We start from the raw sequence: 20,666 nt of genomic DNA on the forward strand, positions 1-20,666 counted from the left end.
TATCAACTTGACATAAACTAGAGTTACCCAGGAAGAGGTCATTTTAATTGAGTAATTGCCTCCAGCAGACTGGTCTGGGGATGTCTGTGGGACGTTTTCTTGATTAATAATTGATGGGAAAGGGCCCAGCCCCCTGTAGGCTTGTGTCATTCCTGGGCAGGTGGTCCTGGGTTGTAGAAGAAAGCAGGCTGAGCAAGCCATGGGAGCAAGCCAGTGAGCAGTGTTCCTCCAGAATCTCTGCTTCAGTTCCCACCCTGAGTCCCTGTTTTGGTCTCCCTGGATGATGGACTGTAAGTGGCAAGCCAAATAAACTTTGCTCCTCGAGTAGTTTTTGGTCATTATTTCGTCACAGCAACACAGAGGCAAACTAGAATAGAAATCTTCTCGTTCATAAAACTTAAGAGGGCATTGGTTAAAAACAACCCAAACCTACAAAGAACAGAAAGCGCAAGGTGGAATTTCCCCAAGGACTGCTACTGCCCAGGACACTGTGGGGCAGGTGACTGTAGTTATGCATAGGATTTTAATAGCCTCGCTATAAATGTTTATAAGATTGCTTACGATAGCACGGGTTGATAACGTATTAAAATTGGCAAACACAAATTCTATAGGAATGAAGACAATGTCAACCGAATACCCTCTAGATATAGAACTCACTGCTGACTTGCCTTAATTCTAAAATCTATTTTAGTGTATTTATGTAAGGCCTTGATTAATGCTCGGAAAATAAGTACTCATTTCTCAATCGAACTATCAAGCCTCCAATAAGTGCTGTACGGTAATCCCTCTAAAACGTGGCTCTATTGAAAGGAGATTTTGCAAGGAGTGAAATACAGTGTTTCTGTTGTCAATGAGAGGTTTAGCTAACTACTGAGGAGACATGCCTTTTTTATGGGAGGGGGTCTCTCAGTTCTTGTCTTTTCATGGAAAAATTCAGTGGAGACACACAGTGTAGCGGTTTACTTAACAAAGCAAGCAAAGATTCCAAGGAGTGAGCCGTCCAAAGAAAAGGGGGACAGTCCAGTATGTTCTGCATTGTAATTTTTGTTTGTTTGTTTGTTGAGACAGGGTTTCTCTGTGTAGCTTTGGAGCCTGTCTGAATCTTGCTCTGTAGACCAGGCTGGCCCTGAACTCACAGAGATCCACTCGGCTCTGCCTTCCGAGTGCTGGATTAAAGGCATGTGCCACCACCACCCGGCTTCTGCAAGATCCTCTAGAAAAGCTTATGAATGGAGGCCAAAGCCACAATGAAAATGATACTACAGTGAAGTTAGGATCTTTGGAGCATGCAGACAGACCCTTCACTGGTACACAGATGGGCAAATACGCCAGTGCCTTAGTTTTTGATACGGTGTGAAAAACCTATAGGCAGCTCCAAGGACAGTTGGTTATAAAGGGCACTCTGGCTGTCAGCAGACACAGATAAAACTGCAGTATTCTTGGTCCACATATCTGATTTCCTTTTGAGATTGCCCAAGGTTCCATGACTGATCTCATAACTAGCCACTGGTTAAGACATTTTTCTTGCCCCACAATTAAGACATCTTGCTTTTTTTTTTTTCTTTTTTTACATCGAGACTTTATCATAAATGTTGGAAGCAGATCTGACCGTTGTATCGCTTGGTCTACTTGTGGGACTCCTAAAATGGGAGCGGGGCCTGTCCCTGATGCTTTGGCTGGCTTATGGGAGCTTATTCCTCATACTAGGTTGCTTTACGAAGCCTTAATACGAGAGGAGCTTAGTCCTACCTCAACTGGATATGCCATGCTTTGTTGACACCCATGGAAGGTCTGCCCCTTCCTGAACAGAAAGAGAGGAGGAGGGGATGGAGGTGGGGGCAGAGGGGAGGTGTGGGGGAGGCGATGGGAGGGGAGTAGGGAGGGGAAAATGCGGTCAGGATGCAAGATAAATGAATAAATTTAATTAATAAAAATATTTTAAAGAAAAAAAAAGGTTGGGAGCAGAGTTTTACAAGAGCTTGTCCAGCTGTACAAAGAGAAGCAGAACTTGGGCTGTCTTCCAAGACACAATTCTCTCGGTGCGGCTGTTCTCTCTTCCACCCAACAGCTCCATCACTGCCCCCGGACGAGAGAAGCACAGCTCCAAAGATAACCCCTGGCCTAACAGAAAGGAATTTTCCTAAGAGGGTCAACAAGACTCCGACCCAGGATCAACTAGTATCTTTGGGGCGCACAGGGCATATAAGCTCGATGAAAAGAAAACAAGGAGAAAGGAAAAAATACTGCACTTATTCAAAGAGCACGCAGCTTCAGAGATGAGGGACGCAGCTCGGTGGCCATTCTCAACACAAGGAAGATTGCGAAGCCTCCAGCACCTTCTGAGAAAGCCAAGCCTCGCCGGCTCTCAGAACCACACGGGCACACTCAGCTCTTCTCTCCGGCCGAGGCCCTCGGCTCCGAGCGAGCCCGACCGCTAGGTGTCACCCGCGGCCCCGCCCCCAGGGAACAATAGTGGTTCCGGGATGTCCGCCGGCTCCGCTCTAGCCACCGAGCTTCCGCCTCTCTCCTGCTCTCCGGGGCTGGGAGCCGGCAGGGGGGCGGGCCTTCCGGGACGCGCGCGAGCAAGGTCAGGCGCAGGTAAGGCGCGCGGACGGCGGGGGTCGCCGCCGAGGGCGGCGGCGGTGCTGGGCCGCGCAGGTCGCTCGCCCGGTGGGGTTGCCGGGATCCAGGCGAGTCCGTCAGGGCCCCGCCCGGACGTCCCACGCGTACCCCACAAACACCCTTGGCCTTCGCCTGCGTGCGGTGGGGAATTGAACCAGCCAAGCATGCACTTCCTCTCTCCCCGTTGGCCCGCCCTCCTCGGTTTCGCGGGGGAGGTGCAGGCCGTTGTCACTCGTCTTTAAAAGTGCAATCAAGATGATAGTCGGGAAAATATATGACACCGCTGCAGCTTCCGTCACCTGAGGAGGGACCGAATCCGACAGCGGAGAACAGGAGTTGTTCACGCTGAACGGAATAAAGTTGGTATCTGTTCAGTGGCGGTCGTGCCCTGTGGCCCGGTAAAATGACTGGTGCCGATTTGTAAATGCTCGTTCTGATTAGGTTGCTTCCCAGTAACAACACGAGTGCATTCCTTGGGTCGTGACTGGGCACGCACCATGCCTGCGGTTTTGCCTCAGTCTCACAATTCAGGGAGACCATCTGACTGTCCCTTACTTGGTCAGAGTAAAGAGGTAGACTACGCCAACAGGGCCTTTTCTTTGAAAGCATAGAAAGGATTCTAGCTCCCTTTTCTGCATCAAGCGCGGTGCACTCTGCACTCAGTTTTGAGGAACTGAAGAAAGCTTCCTCCCGGGAAAATACACAATGCACATCTCATACAAGTGATTTACAAAGTGATTGACAGCAGCTTTAATCGACATTAACTCCACCGTCATCTTCACCTATAAAAAAGATAAAAGTAAACCTAATCCAAAGCCAGTTACTGAACTAGAACTGATCTTTTCAATTAAATGTAGAAGCTGGGGAAATGGTTCTGTGGGTAAAGTGTTTACCGAGCAAGCATGGGTACTTGAGTTTGATCCCCAGTACCCACGTTTAAAAAAAAAAAAAAAAAAAAAACTCATTTACTGGGGAAATAAGGTAGGGAGCAATTGGATACCTGATGTTAGCCACTGACCTGCACATGTACCTGCCAACACTCTAGAAAAAATATAAATCCATCAGAAAGATAAGAAACTTGCCTTTTTACGCCAAAGGAAAAAGATAAAGGAATTCTGGATTTTAAGACATGGAGTTAATGTGTTTTGCTTGATATATTTTAGTAATTTGGTTTTGCTTCTCATTTTCAACAATTATTTTCTCCATAACATTGTATTTTTATTTCATTCACACTTAAAGAAACATAACAATTCAAAGGGACTAATTTGGGGGACTGGAGAGATGGCTCAGCAGTTAATAGTGCATATTACTCTAGCAGAGGACCCACTTTCCTATGTCAGGTGGCCCACAACCACCTATAACACGGTTCTAGGGCAGTAGTTCTCAACCTGTGAGTTGTGATTCCTTGGGGTTCACATATTAGATACTTACAATTCATAACAGTAGCAAAATTAGTTACGAAGTAGCAGCTAAATTTTATGGTTTGGGGTCACCACAGCATGAAGAAGCATTAGGAAGGATGAGAACCACTGTTCTAGGGAATCCAACACCATCTTGCCTCCTCAGGCACTTACACAGATCCACCCACACATAAATGTTTAAAAATTAAAATTTTTTACACTATTATGCAACTCCTAGGATAATTTTATATGAATTAAAATTAATTGACATGTAAATTATTTGACTTAGTGTGATTTTTTTAAAGTTATAAAATTGAAATCCTTTAAGAAAGCATGCTAGCCCGGCAGCAGTGACGCACGCCTCTAATCCCAGCACTCGGGAGGCAGAGGCAGGCGGATCTCTGTGAGTTCGAGGCCAGCCTGGGCTACAGAGTGAGATCCAGGACAGAAATCAAAACTACACAGAGAAACCCTAGCTCAAAAAAAAAAAAAAAAAAGAAGAAGGAGAAGGAGAAGAAGAAAGAAAGAAAGCATGCTAAGATCTTGAGAAATCCTAATTTTTTAATTTTATTTTACATCTATTTGTGTGTGCACAGGCATGCTGAGGTGAGAAGACATCTTGGGGGAGTCAATTTTCTCTTTCTACCATGTAAGCTCCAGGGATCCAACTCAGCGCAGGCCTAGTGGCCAGCACGTGAACGGGCCCAATCTTTCTTTCTTTCTTATTTAAAGTTAGAAAAGGGGGAAAAAATAGCAATGTGTCAGTCTTAGGACCAGTAGTTACAGAAAATAATCCTTTTTAGCCTGTGTTTTTTGTTTTGATACAAGGTCTCACCATGTAGCCTTGGCTGACCTAAAACTCTACTTAGAACATGCTGGCCTTGAACTCACAGATTCGCCTGCCTGTGCTTCCAAGTGCTGGGTTTCAAGGCCACCCCTGACCTGTGTTGGTTCATTAGTGTGTTTGTCTGGACTTGTACATTTCTAGTACAAGTGAGATGGCTCGGTGGATAAAGACGCTGCCGTCAAGCCTAATGGCCTGAGTAAAATAGCAGGCGCCCATGTGACGGAGACCCATGCATTGTCCTCTTACCTCCGCGTGTGTCTTGTAGTGCATGCGTGCCCACATGCATGCATACATACACCACGGCACAAAGTCAATGGGTGCAATTTTTAAAGCTTTCTTTACAAAGCACATCCTTTGTTGAATAGTTGTTTTAACCAGGTTCCTCTGTCATTTACTATGATGTGTGTCTGTGCTGTGGAAGGAAACTAAAGCCATGGTGCTGGAAGTGCGGCTGAGTCAGGGACTCAGGTCTTTGTCATAAAGACTTTGTCATTTTAAGACTTGGGTTTTGTTGTCTGTGTTGCCATGGATTTGAATGTGATCTTATTACGGGTTATATATCCCACCTGTCTGCTACAATACAAAGTGAGTATGGCATTACCTTAGCATCCTGTGATGGCTTTGGCTGTTTCTAGAGCGTCCCTTCCTCTCTTTCCTGTCTGTGGGGTTACCAGGGTGCTGGTTGCCCCACCACCCTCATCAGGCTTTGTAAATGAAGGTGTCCTTTCAGGTAACAAACACACACAGTTACACCTGAAATTTTATCAAGTGTAACTGTGTGACATGTGCACTCTCTCAGATGAGGACAAGAAGTCAACAAGTGTGTCTGTGTGAGCACTAAACGCCAAGCTTTCAAAGAGGTTTAGGGCTGTTCTTTTTTGAGTTACCATTTACTGAGTATCACTGCCCTCCTTCTCACAACATTCCTCCAACCTTTCTTTGCAGAGAAAAGGGGAAGCCAGATTTAGACAGGCAAAGTTCAGAACAGACTACATGACGGAGCCAGGGTGCAAGGCCAGGTCTCATCCTGTAGCCTCTATTTAAAAATAAAGTGATTGGGAATTCAGAATGTATTTTCTTTTAAATGCTGTAGTGAAATGATAGTTCCCAGCCTGCTTTAAAGTATCTCCAGAAATTTTATGCAAGTACAGTGGAAACCTATTCTGATACTATACTGGTAATTAAGAGAGCAAAATGAAAAGAGGGCAGAAACAATTTGTTTGTTACAAAGTTGTGTTTAAGAAAAAAAGCACACATAGAAACATGGCTGCTTCTGAAGACTTCTGGACATCTGCAAGGCCCAGGGAGGGTTGTGACACTGGTCATTATTGTCTACGTAGATGTTAAACCGGTAATGACATTTTTCCCCTGATCAAAATGAAACCTCATTCCTATAGCACCAGCCCAAACCTCTCTGGAGCCACACGGCCCAGCAAGAGATGGCAGAGAAGTGTGTGAAAAAGGAAGAGCAAGGAAAGCTAAGTGAGCCCCAGATTCAGTTGGATGAGACTTCCAGTCTGACTCTTCTCCCCTTGCTAGCCTTTGGGGGGCACTGCTGGCCCAAGATCATCTAGTTGGCATTCAAGGTGGTAAATGGTTTGAGGCTGACATTCTACAGTTGGTTTGAGGTCAACCTCTGTTCTGTTTCTGGATGTTGAAATAGCATTAAAACTGAGTTTGTTTCTTGTGAATACTGTTTTGAAATTTTATCAGGTGTCCTACACCTTGTCTTGTCTTTTAGCAGGTGTGTGGGACCTCTTTGCAGGTGGCAGTCAGTTTTATTGGCATTCTTATTTCTTCCCTCATTCTCCTGGCATTTTTATTTTTGAGCTATTAGTTTGCTGGAACCAGACTTTGCTTTGCATAAGTGATGTGCAAAACTCTGAAGAGCTGTTTTATTTTAGCACCCTTCTTGAGAGGTTTTGGTATAGTTCTCCCATTAGTTTTTTTTCAGATTGATTTATGCCTTTTTATGTTTAAAAGCCAGCTCCTTTCCCTCTTAGCCAAACTATTCCCCAAATAGTCTTTTAGCCAGCAAAGATTTTCATCTTGGCATGAAAATTTCACATAAATTGGCATATTCTGCCACCAATAGCCCATTTATCTGACCTAGAATGAGATGGCATAGTTATTCTACCAGGAGCATTCTTTTTATTGTTGGTGGTAAATATTTTTTACTTTTTATTATGTCTGTGTCTGTGAATCCATGCCATTTAAGTGTGGTGCTCACAGAGGCCAAATGAAAGCATCAGCTCCCATGGAGCTGGAGTTTGAGGCAGTTGTGAGCAGTCCATCGTGGGTGCTATGAACTGAACTATCCTCTGGAAGAGCAGCAAGCTATCTCTCCAGCCCCTAGAAGCATTCTTGATTTTCACATGTCCATTATGTGGGGTTTTTTTTTCTGTCTATTAGCTATAATTTTTTAATACCCTAGTTATTATTATTATGCCTGTTTCAACATTCTGTGCCTCTAAAGAAAAAGTTACTTTGAGCTGGTTTGCATTAAGGCTGATAAATAGCATCCTAATTCCTAGGTGACTTTTGTTCATGGATAACAGATCATTTGAGCTGATGATCCTTATTTGAGCTGTTGAATTTTGTTTCTATAGAACTACTGTCTGTTTTTCCCAAATGGCTTTCAGTTGCTAGGCAGAATTCAATCCAGTAACCTAGAGGCCAAATGACCTCATAACTCATTAGCAGTTCTCCGAGCCATCTGGTGCCCTTGAGGAGAACAGTGTTCAAAGGACTGATAATAAAGACAACAGCATAATTACTTCTCTGCCATGATTACACCTTTAGATGGCAAGCAGTCAGCATATTTATTTGCAGATTGCTTGGGTGGTTGTTTCTAAAGGTATAATAACTATGCTATAGCAGAATAACTTGTTTCCCTGACCCCTTCATCCAGCTTGCAAATAAGTAAACTTGACGACAAGTAAATAACCCATTGAATCACAAATTGTAAGAAAGGTAATACACCAAAGAAACATAGTGCCATAACACAAAATATAAAAACCACAAGTATGAGGAAAGAAGTAGCTATAGAGTGGAGATGTCACAACTCCAGGGCAGATCTTGCCAAAGGTACACAATAATTCTTGGGTGGCTTGCTGTATTTCACTTTTTACAATATTTACTAGATAAGTGCAGAATTTCTCACGCTCACCTATTAATCTCCTTTTCTGTAGGGAATCTTGTTCCTCGCTGCCTAAGAAATGGCTTCACTTTCAGAATATGCACTGCGTATGTCTCGTCTGAGTGCCCGGATCTTTGGTGAAGTGGCCAGGCCTACTGATTCAAAGTCCAGGAAAGTGGTGAATATGTTCAGTGAACAGCCCTTGGCCAAAAAGAAAGAGACTTATGACTGGTATCCAAATCACAACACGTATTTTGCGCTCATGGGCACACTCCGTTTCCTTGGCCTTTACAGGTGAGGGGAGGGGAAAAAGACAGGGCTTTGTGCGAGGTGGTGTTAACAGATCAGCAAAGGAAAACAATTAGCGGTCTCTCCCTACAGTTTTGTGGCTCTTATGAGAGAGTCCAGGTACATCAAAAGGTATAGTGTGTAGGCATAGGTGCTCTTTCAAAATTGCCTTGATTCATAAACAAGCAAACAAACAAAAATATAGCTTGTTGGAATTATGTCTAAAGTATAACCTGCATCAAATTGTACTGAGCTATTGTTCGTTAATTTAAGAGTGCTCTAAAAAGGATGGGGATAGGGAGTGGGCCAGAATGATGAGGAATCAACCCCCAAAAGCAGCATGATTGCTAGAGCAGCTAGTTCTTGGGACAGATGAACAGAAGCCTGCCCCACACCTGAGCTGCCTCTTACTGGGTGTGTAGGGGCCTCCATTCTCTGCTGGTGGCAGTTTTGTTGACATTCTCACTCCTCCCCCTCACTTCTGGCATTTTTATTTTGTGTCTTTGGTATATTAATTTTGATTGGATAAGCTGTAGGTTACTTTTAATGGTAATTTATAAATCACATAACTCTTAATACTGTGTTTTGTATGTTTGATAGGTCTAAGAAGCGAGTGCTTTCCTTGTAGAAAAAAAAATAAAATACCAAGATGGCCATTTTTCTTCAAAAAAAAAATTTTAAGAAAACTTCCAAGCTAATAAATGCCCCTTACAAAGAATTAAAACAATAAGATCTTATAAAACTGAATTGCATACCATCTTTAAAATATAACATGTTTTAATTGGACCTAACTATTAACGTGGGACCATTCATTGTAATATAAAATAAATAGCACAGCATGATACTCATTCCAGAGAGCTAAAGGTTGGTACATTCATTCATCCAGCATATTTTCTAAGTCCTTTCCATGTACGGGCATTTAAGATGGACATTAAAGGAACAGCAGTGAACAAAACAAATGGACATTCTAAGTGAATACATTATTAGAGATTACAATGCATGGCCTACTTTTGAGTGTCTGGAATTGCTAGGGACTATCTCCTTTGCCATTAGTCTTGGCAGAAAATAAAACCTAATTTTATTATGACCCAGAATAAAATATCAGAAGCCAGATCCCGTGGAAGGTTATAACCCCTAACAAAATTACATTCAACAATTTTAATATGTCTGCTGGATATTGTCTTCCATTTATTTGAAGAACAAAGACCTAGCTATCTGTGGGGACAAGGGAAAAAATACTAAGCACTTAGTTGTTCATTGAGAAGCAAAATTATTTTTATGTGCTTTTTCAGTAGTTATGGTAAATGATGCCGCCAATGCATGGCCATCTGTAGAATCAGAGAGGATAAATGTAGACATCCCTTCAATAAAGTCTGATGTAAAGGCCTGCAAAAGAGGGAGGGAAATATAATCAACCAAGACAGTTGATTCACTCAGTTAACAAGCTGCTGTGTTGTGCTAGCAGCCTTTGTAGAGTTTTCTGTCTGATGATGGACAGAAACAGGGAGGGAATGAAGAATGGGAAAATGATGTAACAAATAATATGATATGTTTGGTGACAATGTCGAACATGCTGGGGGTGGGGGGAGGCAGAACTAGCTAAGCAGGATCCAGAGTGCTGACAGGGCCTGTGGTGAGCTGGGGACGGGCATGCTAACAGCCTTAAACAGGGCAGTCAGGGTCAGCCCCATAGAAGAGATTGAGGTTGTGAGTGACCCTGGTGAGACCTGGGGTAGAGCTTGTGGGACAGAGGCAAGAGTGAACAAAGGCCACTCTTCCTGGGGCCGGAGTGTACCTGCAATAGCCCAGGAATAGTCTGGGCCAAGAAAACAACTGGGAGACAGGAGGCAGGACACAGGGGTCTGTGAGTGCTGTGCTAAAGAACAGGGCTTTTACCCTGGGCAACAGAGTTTCAACAACATGATCTGACATCTATTTTAGATGAATTGTTATGGTTATGTTGAAAACTATTTGTCAGTCATAGCTAATCTCAAAGAGGTCTGTGCTATAATAGTCCATCATGTTCATGGAATGAGATATCACATTCTTTAAAATCAATCTTTTAAAAAAAATAGCTTAAGTAGACCCAGCAAAGCATCCCTTTTTTATATATTTAGTCTATTCTATGAAATCCATTAAATAATGTATATTCAATCCATACGCCATTATTGCCGCCTGTTACAGGTGAGGAAAGTTCAGCACTCATGTCTCATGGACTGTGTTTTAAAGCCAGGTTTCCATGGGCCCCGTGGCTTCCATGTTTAAGCACTTTCTTTGGGTAGTTAGACATTTTAATACAGTTGTAGCTGTCTCCACCTTCTGCACTGTCCACGTGTATAATTAGTCCTGGCTGCTCTGACTCCTACAAGGCCTGTCTTGATTTGCCTTCCATCTGCTTCAGCCTTTCCCAACAGTCTTCTTGTGTGGGACATTCACTGCCATGCAGACTGTTCTGGAGAACTGCCCGGTTTTAGTAGACACTAATTCCTAGGGCAATCAGAATCTCTGTGCAGCTACCGAAAATAATACTCAAGTTTTGTTTTGTTTTGTTTTGTTTTTTGAGACAGAGTTTCTCTGTGTAGCCTTGGCTGACCTGGAACTCATTCTATAGACCAGGCTGGCCTTGAACTCACAAAGATCCACCTGCTATCGTCCAAGTTTTACTCCTCCCTGCTATTGTCCAAGTTTTACTCCTCGATGTTTAGTCTTTTTAGTTTTTTTTAATACTGGGGATCTAACCCAAGGTGTTTAGCCTTAATATAGGGAAATGTTGGGTGGTGTATCTCATAGTTCCGTAGGTTTACCTGGGCTCCCCTGGAAGTCTACTACTCTTTGTGGTATTGTGTCTGTGAAGGAAAATTGACATCTGAATTCTTACAACCTAACCAGTGCTGTGGGATGTTCTGTATGTCCTGTGGGAGCCCTTCTTGGGTTCTTTGTGGCGTTACCCAGCAGGTCCGCATAGAGGATGATTAGGACCATGGGCCTGAGTGCAGGTGTCTGAGATGGTCTGCACTTGGCTGTGCTGGGGGATGGTCTGTATGTCAAGTTGTTCTGATTGATCAATAAATAAAACCTGATCGGCTGTGGCTAGGCAGGAAGGATAGGCGGGACTAACAGAGAGGAGAAATAAAAGGACAAGAAGGCAGAAGGCCAGACTGCCAGATGCCGCCATGACCAGCAGCATGTGAAGATGCCGGTGGGCCACCAGCCACGTGGCAAGGTATAGATTTATGGAAATGGACTAATTTAAGCTATAAGAACAGTTAGCAAGAAGCCTGCCACGGCCATACAGTTTGTAAGCAATATAAGTCTCTGTGTTTACTTGGTTGGGTCTGAGCGGCTGTGGGACTGGCGGGTGACAACGATTTGTCCTGGGCAAGGCGGAAAACTCTAGCAACAAACCAGTCTATATGTTGGGTATACTTTCTGTTCACCAAACTAAGCACATGCCCTGAAAACCCCGCTCAACAGCCTAAGAGGACAGCTCGAGATTGGCACTTCTCCTGCGTGATAAACATAGCTGGTTGATTTTGTTTTTTCTTTCTCCTTCTTCATCCAGAGATGAGCATCAGGATTTTATGGATGAGCAAAGACGTCTAAAGAAGCTCCGTGGAAAGGGGAAACCAAGGAAAGGAGAAGGGAAAAGAGCTACGAAGAAGAAATAGTATCAGCTCACCAAGAAAGGAAATTCCTTCCTCAGTGACTACGGAAGTGTATCTCATTAACTTTTCACACATTAGAGGAAGGTGACCTTCCTCAGTAGACATCAACCCCATGTTTTCATGCACTTCAGTTAAGCTGTAACTGGTTTCTTGAAGATATTCTAATTCTTCAAAATTATATTTACATTGGTTTTGTAACCTGAAGTTTACCTCCTTTTCTAATGGAATGAATAAACTGTTGTTTAGCGGTTTGTTCAAGAGGGGAATGGAATATTGCGGTTGGAGCGGGGGAACCCCCCCTAAATAGCATCCTGTACTTTCTTTATTCCTCCATTGCTTCCCCACCCAGCCCTAACCTTTGACCATTCAGCCTTTGTCTTCACCTTCAAGCTTACTCTTTTGAAGGTGCCTCAGGGAGCTTAAAAGCTTTCTGGGAAAGCGGGTATTGAATGCCTAGTGTATACAAGTACTGGAGCCTTGGTAAATAGAGTGGTAGTTTTTAGCTCATGGAACTTGAAGTCTTATAGAAGAGTCTAATATAAATACATATATTTAATACAATTATCTATAATTGTATTAAATGCTATGAAGAAAACTACTTTTTGAGATGGTGAGTGGGTAGATAACTGGAAATATTGGCAAAACCACATTAAGAAATGTAGAGACCTTCCTAAAGAAAAAAGAAATTATATTTAAACTAGAGACAAAGGATAAATAAGAGAAAAATAATGAGGAAAGTGTTGGAAGTGAAGAAAGATTGAAAAGCCCTAAGGTAAGAAGAAATTCTTGGCCCGGTGGTGGTGGTGGTGGTGGTGGTGCACACCTTTCATCCCAGCACTTAGGAGGCAGAGGCAGGTGGATATCTGAGTTCAAGGCCAACCTGGTCTACACAGAGAAACCCTGTCTCGAACAAAAAAAAAAAAAGAAGAAGAAGAAGAAGAAGAAGAAATTCTTGTTCCAAACATGGAAAAGAGACCACTGACTGGCTCATGTTGAACCATAAGGACATAGACAGACGAGGCAAGTTCTATGATGTGGTAATACTTGGGAAGCTTAAGTAGGACAGCAAGTTTGAGGCCAGACTGGACAATTTAACAAGACCCTGTCTCAAAATAGGAAAAAGAGGATGGTATATGTCATGGTAAAGTCCTTTTTAATCTCTTGGTCAAAAAGCAAAGTACCGAGGCAAGAGTAGACAGAGCAGCTACTTTAGATAGGATTTTCATTCCCTGAACGTGGAGTGAGTCCTGGACTAGTAAGAACTGGAGTGCATATGTTTAGACAAATGTTATTTTTAAACATGCATAATCCAGATGGGATGGCTAGTGCTTATATAGCCTGTTGGCGAGGAGGGAGGGGAGTACTTAAAATTGGGTGATTTGTGTCTGATAGAATTGAACTCAAACAGAAGGTTCAGAATCCATTCATTTACCGCATTCTACTGAGTACCTGCCATATGCCTGGCTCATAATAGTTGTGAGGTGATAGAATGAATAGATATGGTCTCCACGATCGTGTGAGTTCTGCTGCTGTCACAAAGTAATGCAAGAGCTCGGGAATGTGCTTAGAGAAAGTGCAGCTGGCGGCCGTACAGCTGCACCAGGGTAGGCACTGACGTGGAAAACAGGGAAGCCTGAACGTGGGATAGCTGTGATGACTCTCCAACTTTTTAAGAAGCCCCAGGGCTGAAGAGCTGGTGTAACAGTTAAGAGTACTTGGTTTGTAGAGGACCTGGGTTTGGTTCTTGGCACCCACGTGTTAACTCCAGTTTTGGGGGCATTGGATGCCCTCGGGGATCATCAAATACACATGTGGTACACATACATACATGCAGGCAAAACACCCATACACAGAAAATATTTTTAGAAATTTTTTTTTTTTTTTTTTTTTTTTTTTTGGTTTTTCGAGACAGGGTTTCTCTGTGTAGCTTTGCGCCTTTTCCTGGAACTCACTTGGTAGCCCAGGCTGGCCTCGAACTCACAGAGATCCGCCTGGCTCTGCCTCCCGCGTGCTGGGATTAAAGGCGTGCGCCACCACCGCCCGGCTATTTTTAGAAATTTTAAAGAAGCCCTGAATCGAGGAACTAAGAAGACCTAAGAGGATGTGTGCGCAGGTAACTACAGTAGATGTTGATCTCAGACCTCAGGCAGAAAGCAGAATCTCTCCTGGCTAACTGAGGGATGAGCTTCAAGAGCTCAGGCTGCAGGGAGGCTGCAGGGAGCCTTAGCAATGGCTGGTACTGAAGCGGCAGTCACCCCTGAGGTGGTTTGAATAATGGCCCTGATAGGCTCATATATTTGAATCCTTGGTTACCAAGGAATGAAACAAAGGATTTCAAGGATTAGGAGGTGTGGCCTTGTTGGAGGAAGTGTGTCACTGGGGGTTTGCTTTGAGGTTTCAAAAGCCAGTGCTAGGTCCAGTTCTCTCTCCCTTGGACTGCAAATCAGGATGTAGTTCTCAGCTACTGCTCCAGCACTGTACACTCCACCATGATGATGGACTAAACCTGACACTGTAAGCAAGCCCCCAGTTAAATGCTTTCTTTCCTAAGAGTTGTCTTGGTCATGGTGTCTGTCACAGCAGTAGGACAGTGACTAAGACAGCCCCACAGTAGATCAGTGTACCACTGCCGCAAGCTGAAAGCCAGACACAAGCTGGAATCTATTTCACATAAACTGCCCGAAAACCAACTGGTGGAGTAAACCCCTTGCAACTCAAGATGCCTACAATGAACTGCTGCAGACCTGTGGAGAGGTAGAATGGGAAGGAAGAATTACTTAGAAGGCAATGCGATTCCGGGCACCAGTCACCAGGGTCCAGTGAGGATAAATACAACCAGGGGAAAAAAACAACTTTACATTTAGACTAACTACATTGCTATCATTAGACTTCTTGCCAAAACCTAAACTATTGTGTTTTCCTTCTAATGTTTGGTACTTAGTGTGCATAGGGGGTTTTACCATGGATTTGGGTGTAGTATTGTAAGAAGGCTGAGTTTTGCATTCAAAAATTGAGAGATTATAATGTAGTTTGCTTACTGTAGCCTTTGGTACAGGTACTGAACCTCTTTGTAAAATCATGGTGATATTGTACTAAATTAGGGGTCTGGAAAGAAGGTTCTCTAGTGAAGAGCACTGGGGGCACTGGCACAGGCCTTGAATCTCAGCACTTGGGAAACAGAGACAGATCGCTGAGTTTGGGCCAGCCTGGTCTACATAGTGAATTCTAGGCCTACCAAGGCTATATACAGAGACCCTGTCTCAAAAACAGCTTGCGTGCATGTGTGCGCACACACGTACATATGTATATTTGTATAAATGTACTTAATGCTTTTACTTATATTGCATCTTTTTTGTTTGTTTGTTTGTTTGTTTGTTTGTTTGTTTGTTTTTGAGACAGGGTTTCTCTGCGTAGCTTTGCGCCTTTCCTGGAACTCACTTGGTAGTCCAGGCTGGCCTTGAATTCACAGAGATCCACCTGGCTCTGCCTCCCAAGTGCTGGGATTAAATGCGTGCACCACCACCGCCCGGCTATATTGCATCTTCTAAGATAAAAAAAGCAAACTTACAATTCCACTTTTTCCACTTTTCATCTTTCTTCACATATTGTCACTAAAGCTCCTGAAGTTACTAAATTTAAAGCTCAGTCTGAGATGGAGCTAAGAACAAACTTCAGGAACAACAGATAACAAGAAAATGTTTTAGCTGGGTGGTGGTGGTCCTCGCCTTTACTCCCAGCCCTTGGAAGGCAGAGGCAAGCAGAACTCTTGAGTTCAAGGCCAGCAAGGAAGCAAGCAAGCAAGAATAGGAAAGGAGCTTTCCAATCCTGTCTTCCTTTTTTTGTTTAAGTTAAGAGGTGAGTATAACAGGTCTTTCTTTAATCCTAGCACTCAGGAAGCAGAAACAGTCTGTGAGTTTGAGGCCAGCCTGGTCTACATAGTGAATTCTAGGCCAGCTGCATAAGACCCTATTTAAAATAAATAAACAATAAATAAATAAATCTTTTTAAAAATAAAACAGAAAACTACTGACTGGCCCATTGAGAATAAAACCAGGGGGCTGGAGAAAGCTTAGAGGTTAAGAACACAGGCTGTTCTCAAAGACCTGAGTTCAATTCCCAGAACCCAAATAGTGACTCACAACCTTCTGTAACTCCAGTTCCAGGGGATCTGACACCCCCTTCTGGCCTCTATAAGCACCAGGCACATACATGGTACACAGACATACATGTTCAGAAAATACATAAAAATAAATAGAATAGAATAAAAACAATTCTAAAGAGAGATTGAAAGTTTTGGAGAGGATACAAAGTAATCTAAAAGGCTCCTGAGTATCCATGAGGACTGGCCAATGCATTAAGCACCTAACTAGTTAAAAATGCAGTAATACAAATATTTAATCAAGGGTTATAGAGACCAAAGAGAATTTTGCTTTGCATAGGAATGAGTTCCTAAGCATTGAAAACAATGAATGCAAGGATGCCAACATTCTTAGAGCAGTCATCACATACAGGACCTTGTATATTGTAGATCCTATATCTCATTAACTCCTTCCTTCGTTCCGTGATAAGTATCCCCATTTTAGAAGAGCCTGAGGCTTAGATCTTATGCCCAAAATCAGACATCTACAAACACCTAGATAATTTTAAATCCTTCGTCACCAGACCCATTTTTCACAAGCATAAAGAAAAGTGTAAAATAAACAGCATGCACAAGATCTAGACGTAACCATAAAACATTAGTAAGTGCTATAGAGGGCGTGGTCTGCCAAACTCAGAATCACAACCTCAATGACTCAATGCCTGATGTCAAGTCCCCAGTGTGCATTTGGTTATTCAGCAGTGCTGGGGCTAGTAGCCAGGGTCTTGATACTAGGCCAATGCTCTACTGCCAAGCTACATCTGTAGCCTGTGCTCTTTTATGGCCTGATGATGTAACTCTGCTCTTTGAAGGTCAGAGCAATCATTTGCCAAGCTCTACCATTTGCTAGGTACTCCGCAGTTTTCCAGAACTGTGTCACTGAACTCCACAACAGCCCTATGGCTATTATTGTCCCGTTTTATACAAGAACTTGAGTTTGGAGTTGCGGCTTTGAGCCCTGGCTATATGGGATAAGCTGAAAGATCCTGTCTCTGGTACTATTCCAGAGTGTTAGAGTTGAAGCGGGAACGAGGCATTAGCTGAGGCATTGGTGTTTGAAAAATGGCTTGCTTTGTGTCTTGTCCCTTGTTTTTTGTGCTTATTTTTCTTTGAAAAGCCAAGGATTGAATCAAAGACCTCACACATGCCAGACAAGCACTGTCCACTGAGCCCTGCACTGTTACTTTAAATAGCTCCTTAAGCAGCTCTGCTGTGCATCAGAGGCTAAGAAATTCCACTGAACCTTGGTGTGTGACTTGTAAATCCCAGCAGTGAGGAAGCCGAGGCTGGAGGATTGCTACCACACTGGGCTGTTGAGGCCAGCCTAGGCTACAAAGACCCTGTCTTAAAAACAAACAAATATTGCAGTCAGTTAATGTTTCTCGGATCAAGTATTCCTCAGTATCCTACTGAGAACTTGTTAGATACGGATGGAGGGAGGGAAGAGGGAAGGGAGGGATGGATGGTCCCACTGGTGTGCCTTATTCAGGTCTCTAATAAAGCCCAGGAATTTGAATATGTAATGGGCTCCTAGGGCTTGCTGATGCTGCCCATCTGGGAACCTTACTTTTAGAACTTAAAACCATGGTTTAAAGTAACTTGGCCAAACTTCCCCAGCTGATAAATTATTGAATTCTCTAACTCAAGGTACCCTGGGGCCTTTTCCTAATCAGAATTTAGCAAACCTTTAGAAACTGACAGAAAATCCAAAACTCCACACACTTAAGAAAGTTTTCATTGATACGCAAAAAGTTTGTGAAACTACTGAACCCTGTAACAGATAAACAAACATCCCCTATACACAAAGGGGAAGGTTAAGCATTATAGTCACCTGGGCCCTGAAGCAGGGTGTGCACCCATGTGCTTGCTGCTATGAGGAAGGGACCAATCAGGACCATGACAGGCCAGTCCTTATCCTCCTCCAAAAACATCCACATGGCCAAAGCTTAAACAGCTTTGGACTCTAAGGAATGAATAAAATGATGATTCAACACATAAAAGGTATTGTAAACATTAGAAAGAATAATACCATACTCCTGAAACAAATGTAAATATCCTATCTAGCAGCCAGAATGCTAGATGAGCTGTAGAAGGTTTAAGACAGGGGATGGCAGTTGGGATGATGCTCAGTGGGGACCACTGTACTCAAGGCACTAGTTTCAATCCCTGCTCTGCACGATAAATAAGTATCCAAATAGAATAAGGATACAGGACCACATTGACTTTGAGGCCAGTCTAATCTCCCTAGCAAGCTCCAGGCCAGCCAGAGTTACGTGGTAAGATTCTGCCTCAGGAAAAAAAAAAAAAAAAAGTCAGGTGTTGGTGACAATCCCAGCACTTGGGAGGCAGAGGCAGGTGGATCAGTCTCTGTGAGTTCAAGTGTAAGATCCAAAGTAACATTTTAAGTTTTAATTACCATGCCTAAGAGATCCATGAAACAAAAACGTCTCTGATCTGCAAGCCTCTTGCCCAAGGACAGATAGTTCCTGAAATGCGGAAGGCTATTATTTATGGGAGATAAATAATGTTTTACACTCCCCTGAACAAGTTTGTTTGACTCAACTGCATTGGATGTGCTTGATCACATGTGGGTGAGAGGTTCACAGGCAGGAAATACGTCAGGATATACTCTTGTTCCTGACTGGATGTAGGCTTGGAGGTACGTCAGAATATATGCTTGTCCCGATTGGACCTGATGGAAAATGCAACAAATTATGGGTTTTCCTTAAGCTTCTACAAACCACGATTTGGGGCCATTTCCCAGGAACCTGGCCAGAGCCCATCCACCTGGCCAGTATTTAATTAAAGCTTGCTACAAATTTGGCTTTAAACTGTAGTAGTGGTCTTATTCTTGACTAATGGGATTAACACAAGGCCAGCCTGGTCTACAAAGAGAGTTCCAGGACAGCCAGAGCAACACAGAGAAACCCTGTCTCAGAAAACTAAAAAGAAAAAAAATAAAAATAAAAAAGTTTTTCTGCTCTGTGAGATAGTGATAAAAGATTAATAGTTATGAGAAACACGATTTGAATTTTATGCCATTTTTGAATCATGTAAAACCTCAAGAACTGGATTGCTCACCACAGCTGTTTTCTGTGGTGAGAGGGAACATACTGAAGGGTAGAAGCAGTGGCTCTGAGTCGGCGTCTCCTAAAGGACGCCCATGACACCAGACACTGAACTCTAGAAGGGGGTCAGCGTCAGCGTCTCCTGAAGGATGCCCGTGACACCAGACATTGAACTCTAGAAGGGGGGGTCAGCGTCGGCGTCTCCTAAAGGACGCCCATGACACCAGACACTGAACTCTAGGAGAAGGGGCCAGACCTTGCCAGTGTGTCAGTTCAGGATGGTTTGGAGAAACTAAGATCTAAGACAATGAGGAAAAGAGATCAGTAATTCTGGGATTAAGAAAAAAGAACAAAGGTTAAAATGCTATATTAAGATATAGATGTGCATATATACATATATAAAAACATATTTTTTAAAAGATACAAATATTGCTGGGTGGTGGGTGATGTTACACACCTTTAATCCCAGCACTTGAGAGGCAGTGGCTGATGGATCTCTTATGAGTTTGTGGCCAGCTTGATCTACAAATTGAGTTCCAGGACAGCCAGGGCTACGCAGAGAAACCCTGTCTCAACCCCCACCCAAGGGGGAAAAAAAAAACAGTATCAATGCAAGAATATATAACTGGGGAAAATATATAACTCAGAAATATTCTATAATGTATGAGAATTAATGTATAAGGGGCTAGAGAGGTGGCTCAGTGATTAAGAGTGCTTCCTGCAGCCAGGCCATGGTGGCACACACCTCTAATCCCAGCACTTGAGAGGCAGAGCCAGTCGGATCTCTGTGAGTTCAAGGCCAGCCTGGTCTACAGAGTGAGATCCAAGACAGGCACCAAAACTACACAGAAAACCCTGTCTCAAAAAAAGCAAAAAGGAAAAGAAAAGAAGAAGGAGAAAAAGGAGGAGGAGGAAGAGGAGGAGGAAGAGGATGAGGAGGAGGAGGAGAAGAAGAAGAAAAGGAAGAAGAAGAAGGAGGAGGAGGAGGAGTGCTTCCTGCTCTTCTAGAAGACCTAAGTTTGGTTCTTATCACCCACATCAGGCAGATCACAATTGCCTGTAACGCCAGCTCCAGAGGATCTGATCTCCTCCCCACATGCTGGCCTCTTTGGGAACCTGCACACATGTGACAGACACATACATAATATAAAATACATAGATTGTATTTAAAAAAAAAAAAAGAACTAATCTATCAGGAGCCAGCAAAATGGCTCAGCAGGTGAGGGTGCTTGCCACCAAGTCTGATGACCCGGGTCCTATCTCCAGGAGCCATGTGATGGAAAGAGAGCACTAACTCCTGCAGGTTGTCCACTGGCCTACCTGGGTGACGTGGCATGTACTCCCTCACAAACACAAATAAACAAACTGTGATTTTTTTAATGATTAACAGATGATGTGTGACGACAATTTGTTGGCAATTAGGTTGTTAGTATAAGAGCTATTTCAGTCATCATCTTATACCATGCATTTAAAACATTTTGGAGAGATCAATAGTCAAA

At 43.2% G+C, this 20,666-nt stretch overlaps 1 protein-coding gene across 2 annotated transcripts; it reads left to right on the forward strand.

Annotated features, from left to right (window-relative positions):
* Positions 1-2,471: 2,471 nt before the first annotated feature.
* On the forward strand, positions 2,472-12,219 carry Mrps33 (mitochondrial ribosomal protein S33). Of its 2 annotated transcripts, none has more exons than XM_006990400.4 (3): positions 2,472-2,598; positions 8,061-8,302; positions 11,859-12,219. In XM_006990400.4, the coding sequence occupies exons 2-3, from the start codon at positions 8,088-8,090 to the stop codon at positions 11,962-11,964; spliced, it is 321 nt and encodes a 106-aa protein (XP_006990462.1). In that variant the 5' UTR covers positions 2,472-2,598; positions 8,061-8,087; the 3' UTR covers positions 11,965-12,219. The 2 variants fall into 2 exon arrangements, with proteins under 2 accessions (XP_006990462.1, XP_042129036.1); XM_042273102.2 differs by lacking the exon at positions 2,472-2,598 and adding an exon at positions 2,733-2,981.
* The last annotated feature ends 8,447 nt before the right edge of the window (positions 12,220-20,666 follow it).

The sequence above is a fragment of the Peromyscus maniculatus genome, chromosome 3, assembly GCF_049852395.1.
Source record: "Peromyscus maniculatus bairdii isolate BWxNUB_F1_BW_parent chromosome 3, HU_Pman_BW_mat_3.1, whole genome shotgun sequence".
In the NCBI taxonomy this organism is placed as follows: Eukaryota; Metazoa; Chordata; class Mammalia; order Rodentia; family Cricetidae; genus Peromyscus; species Peromyscus maniculatus.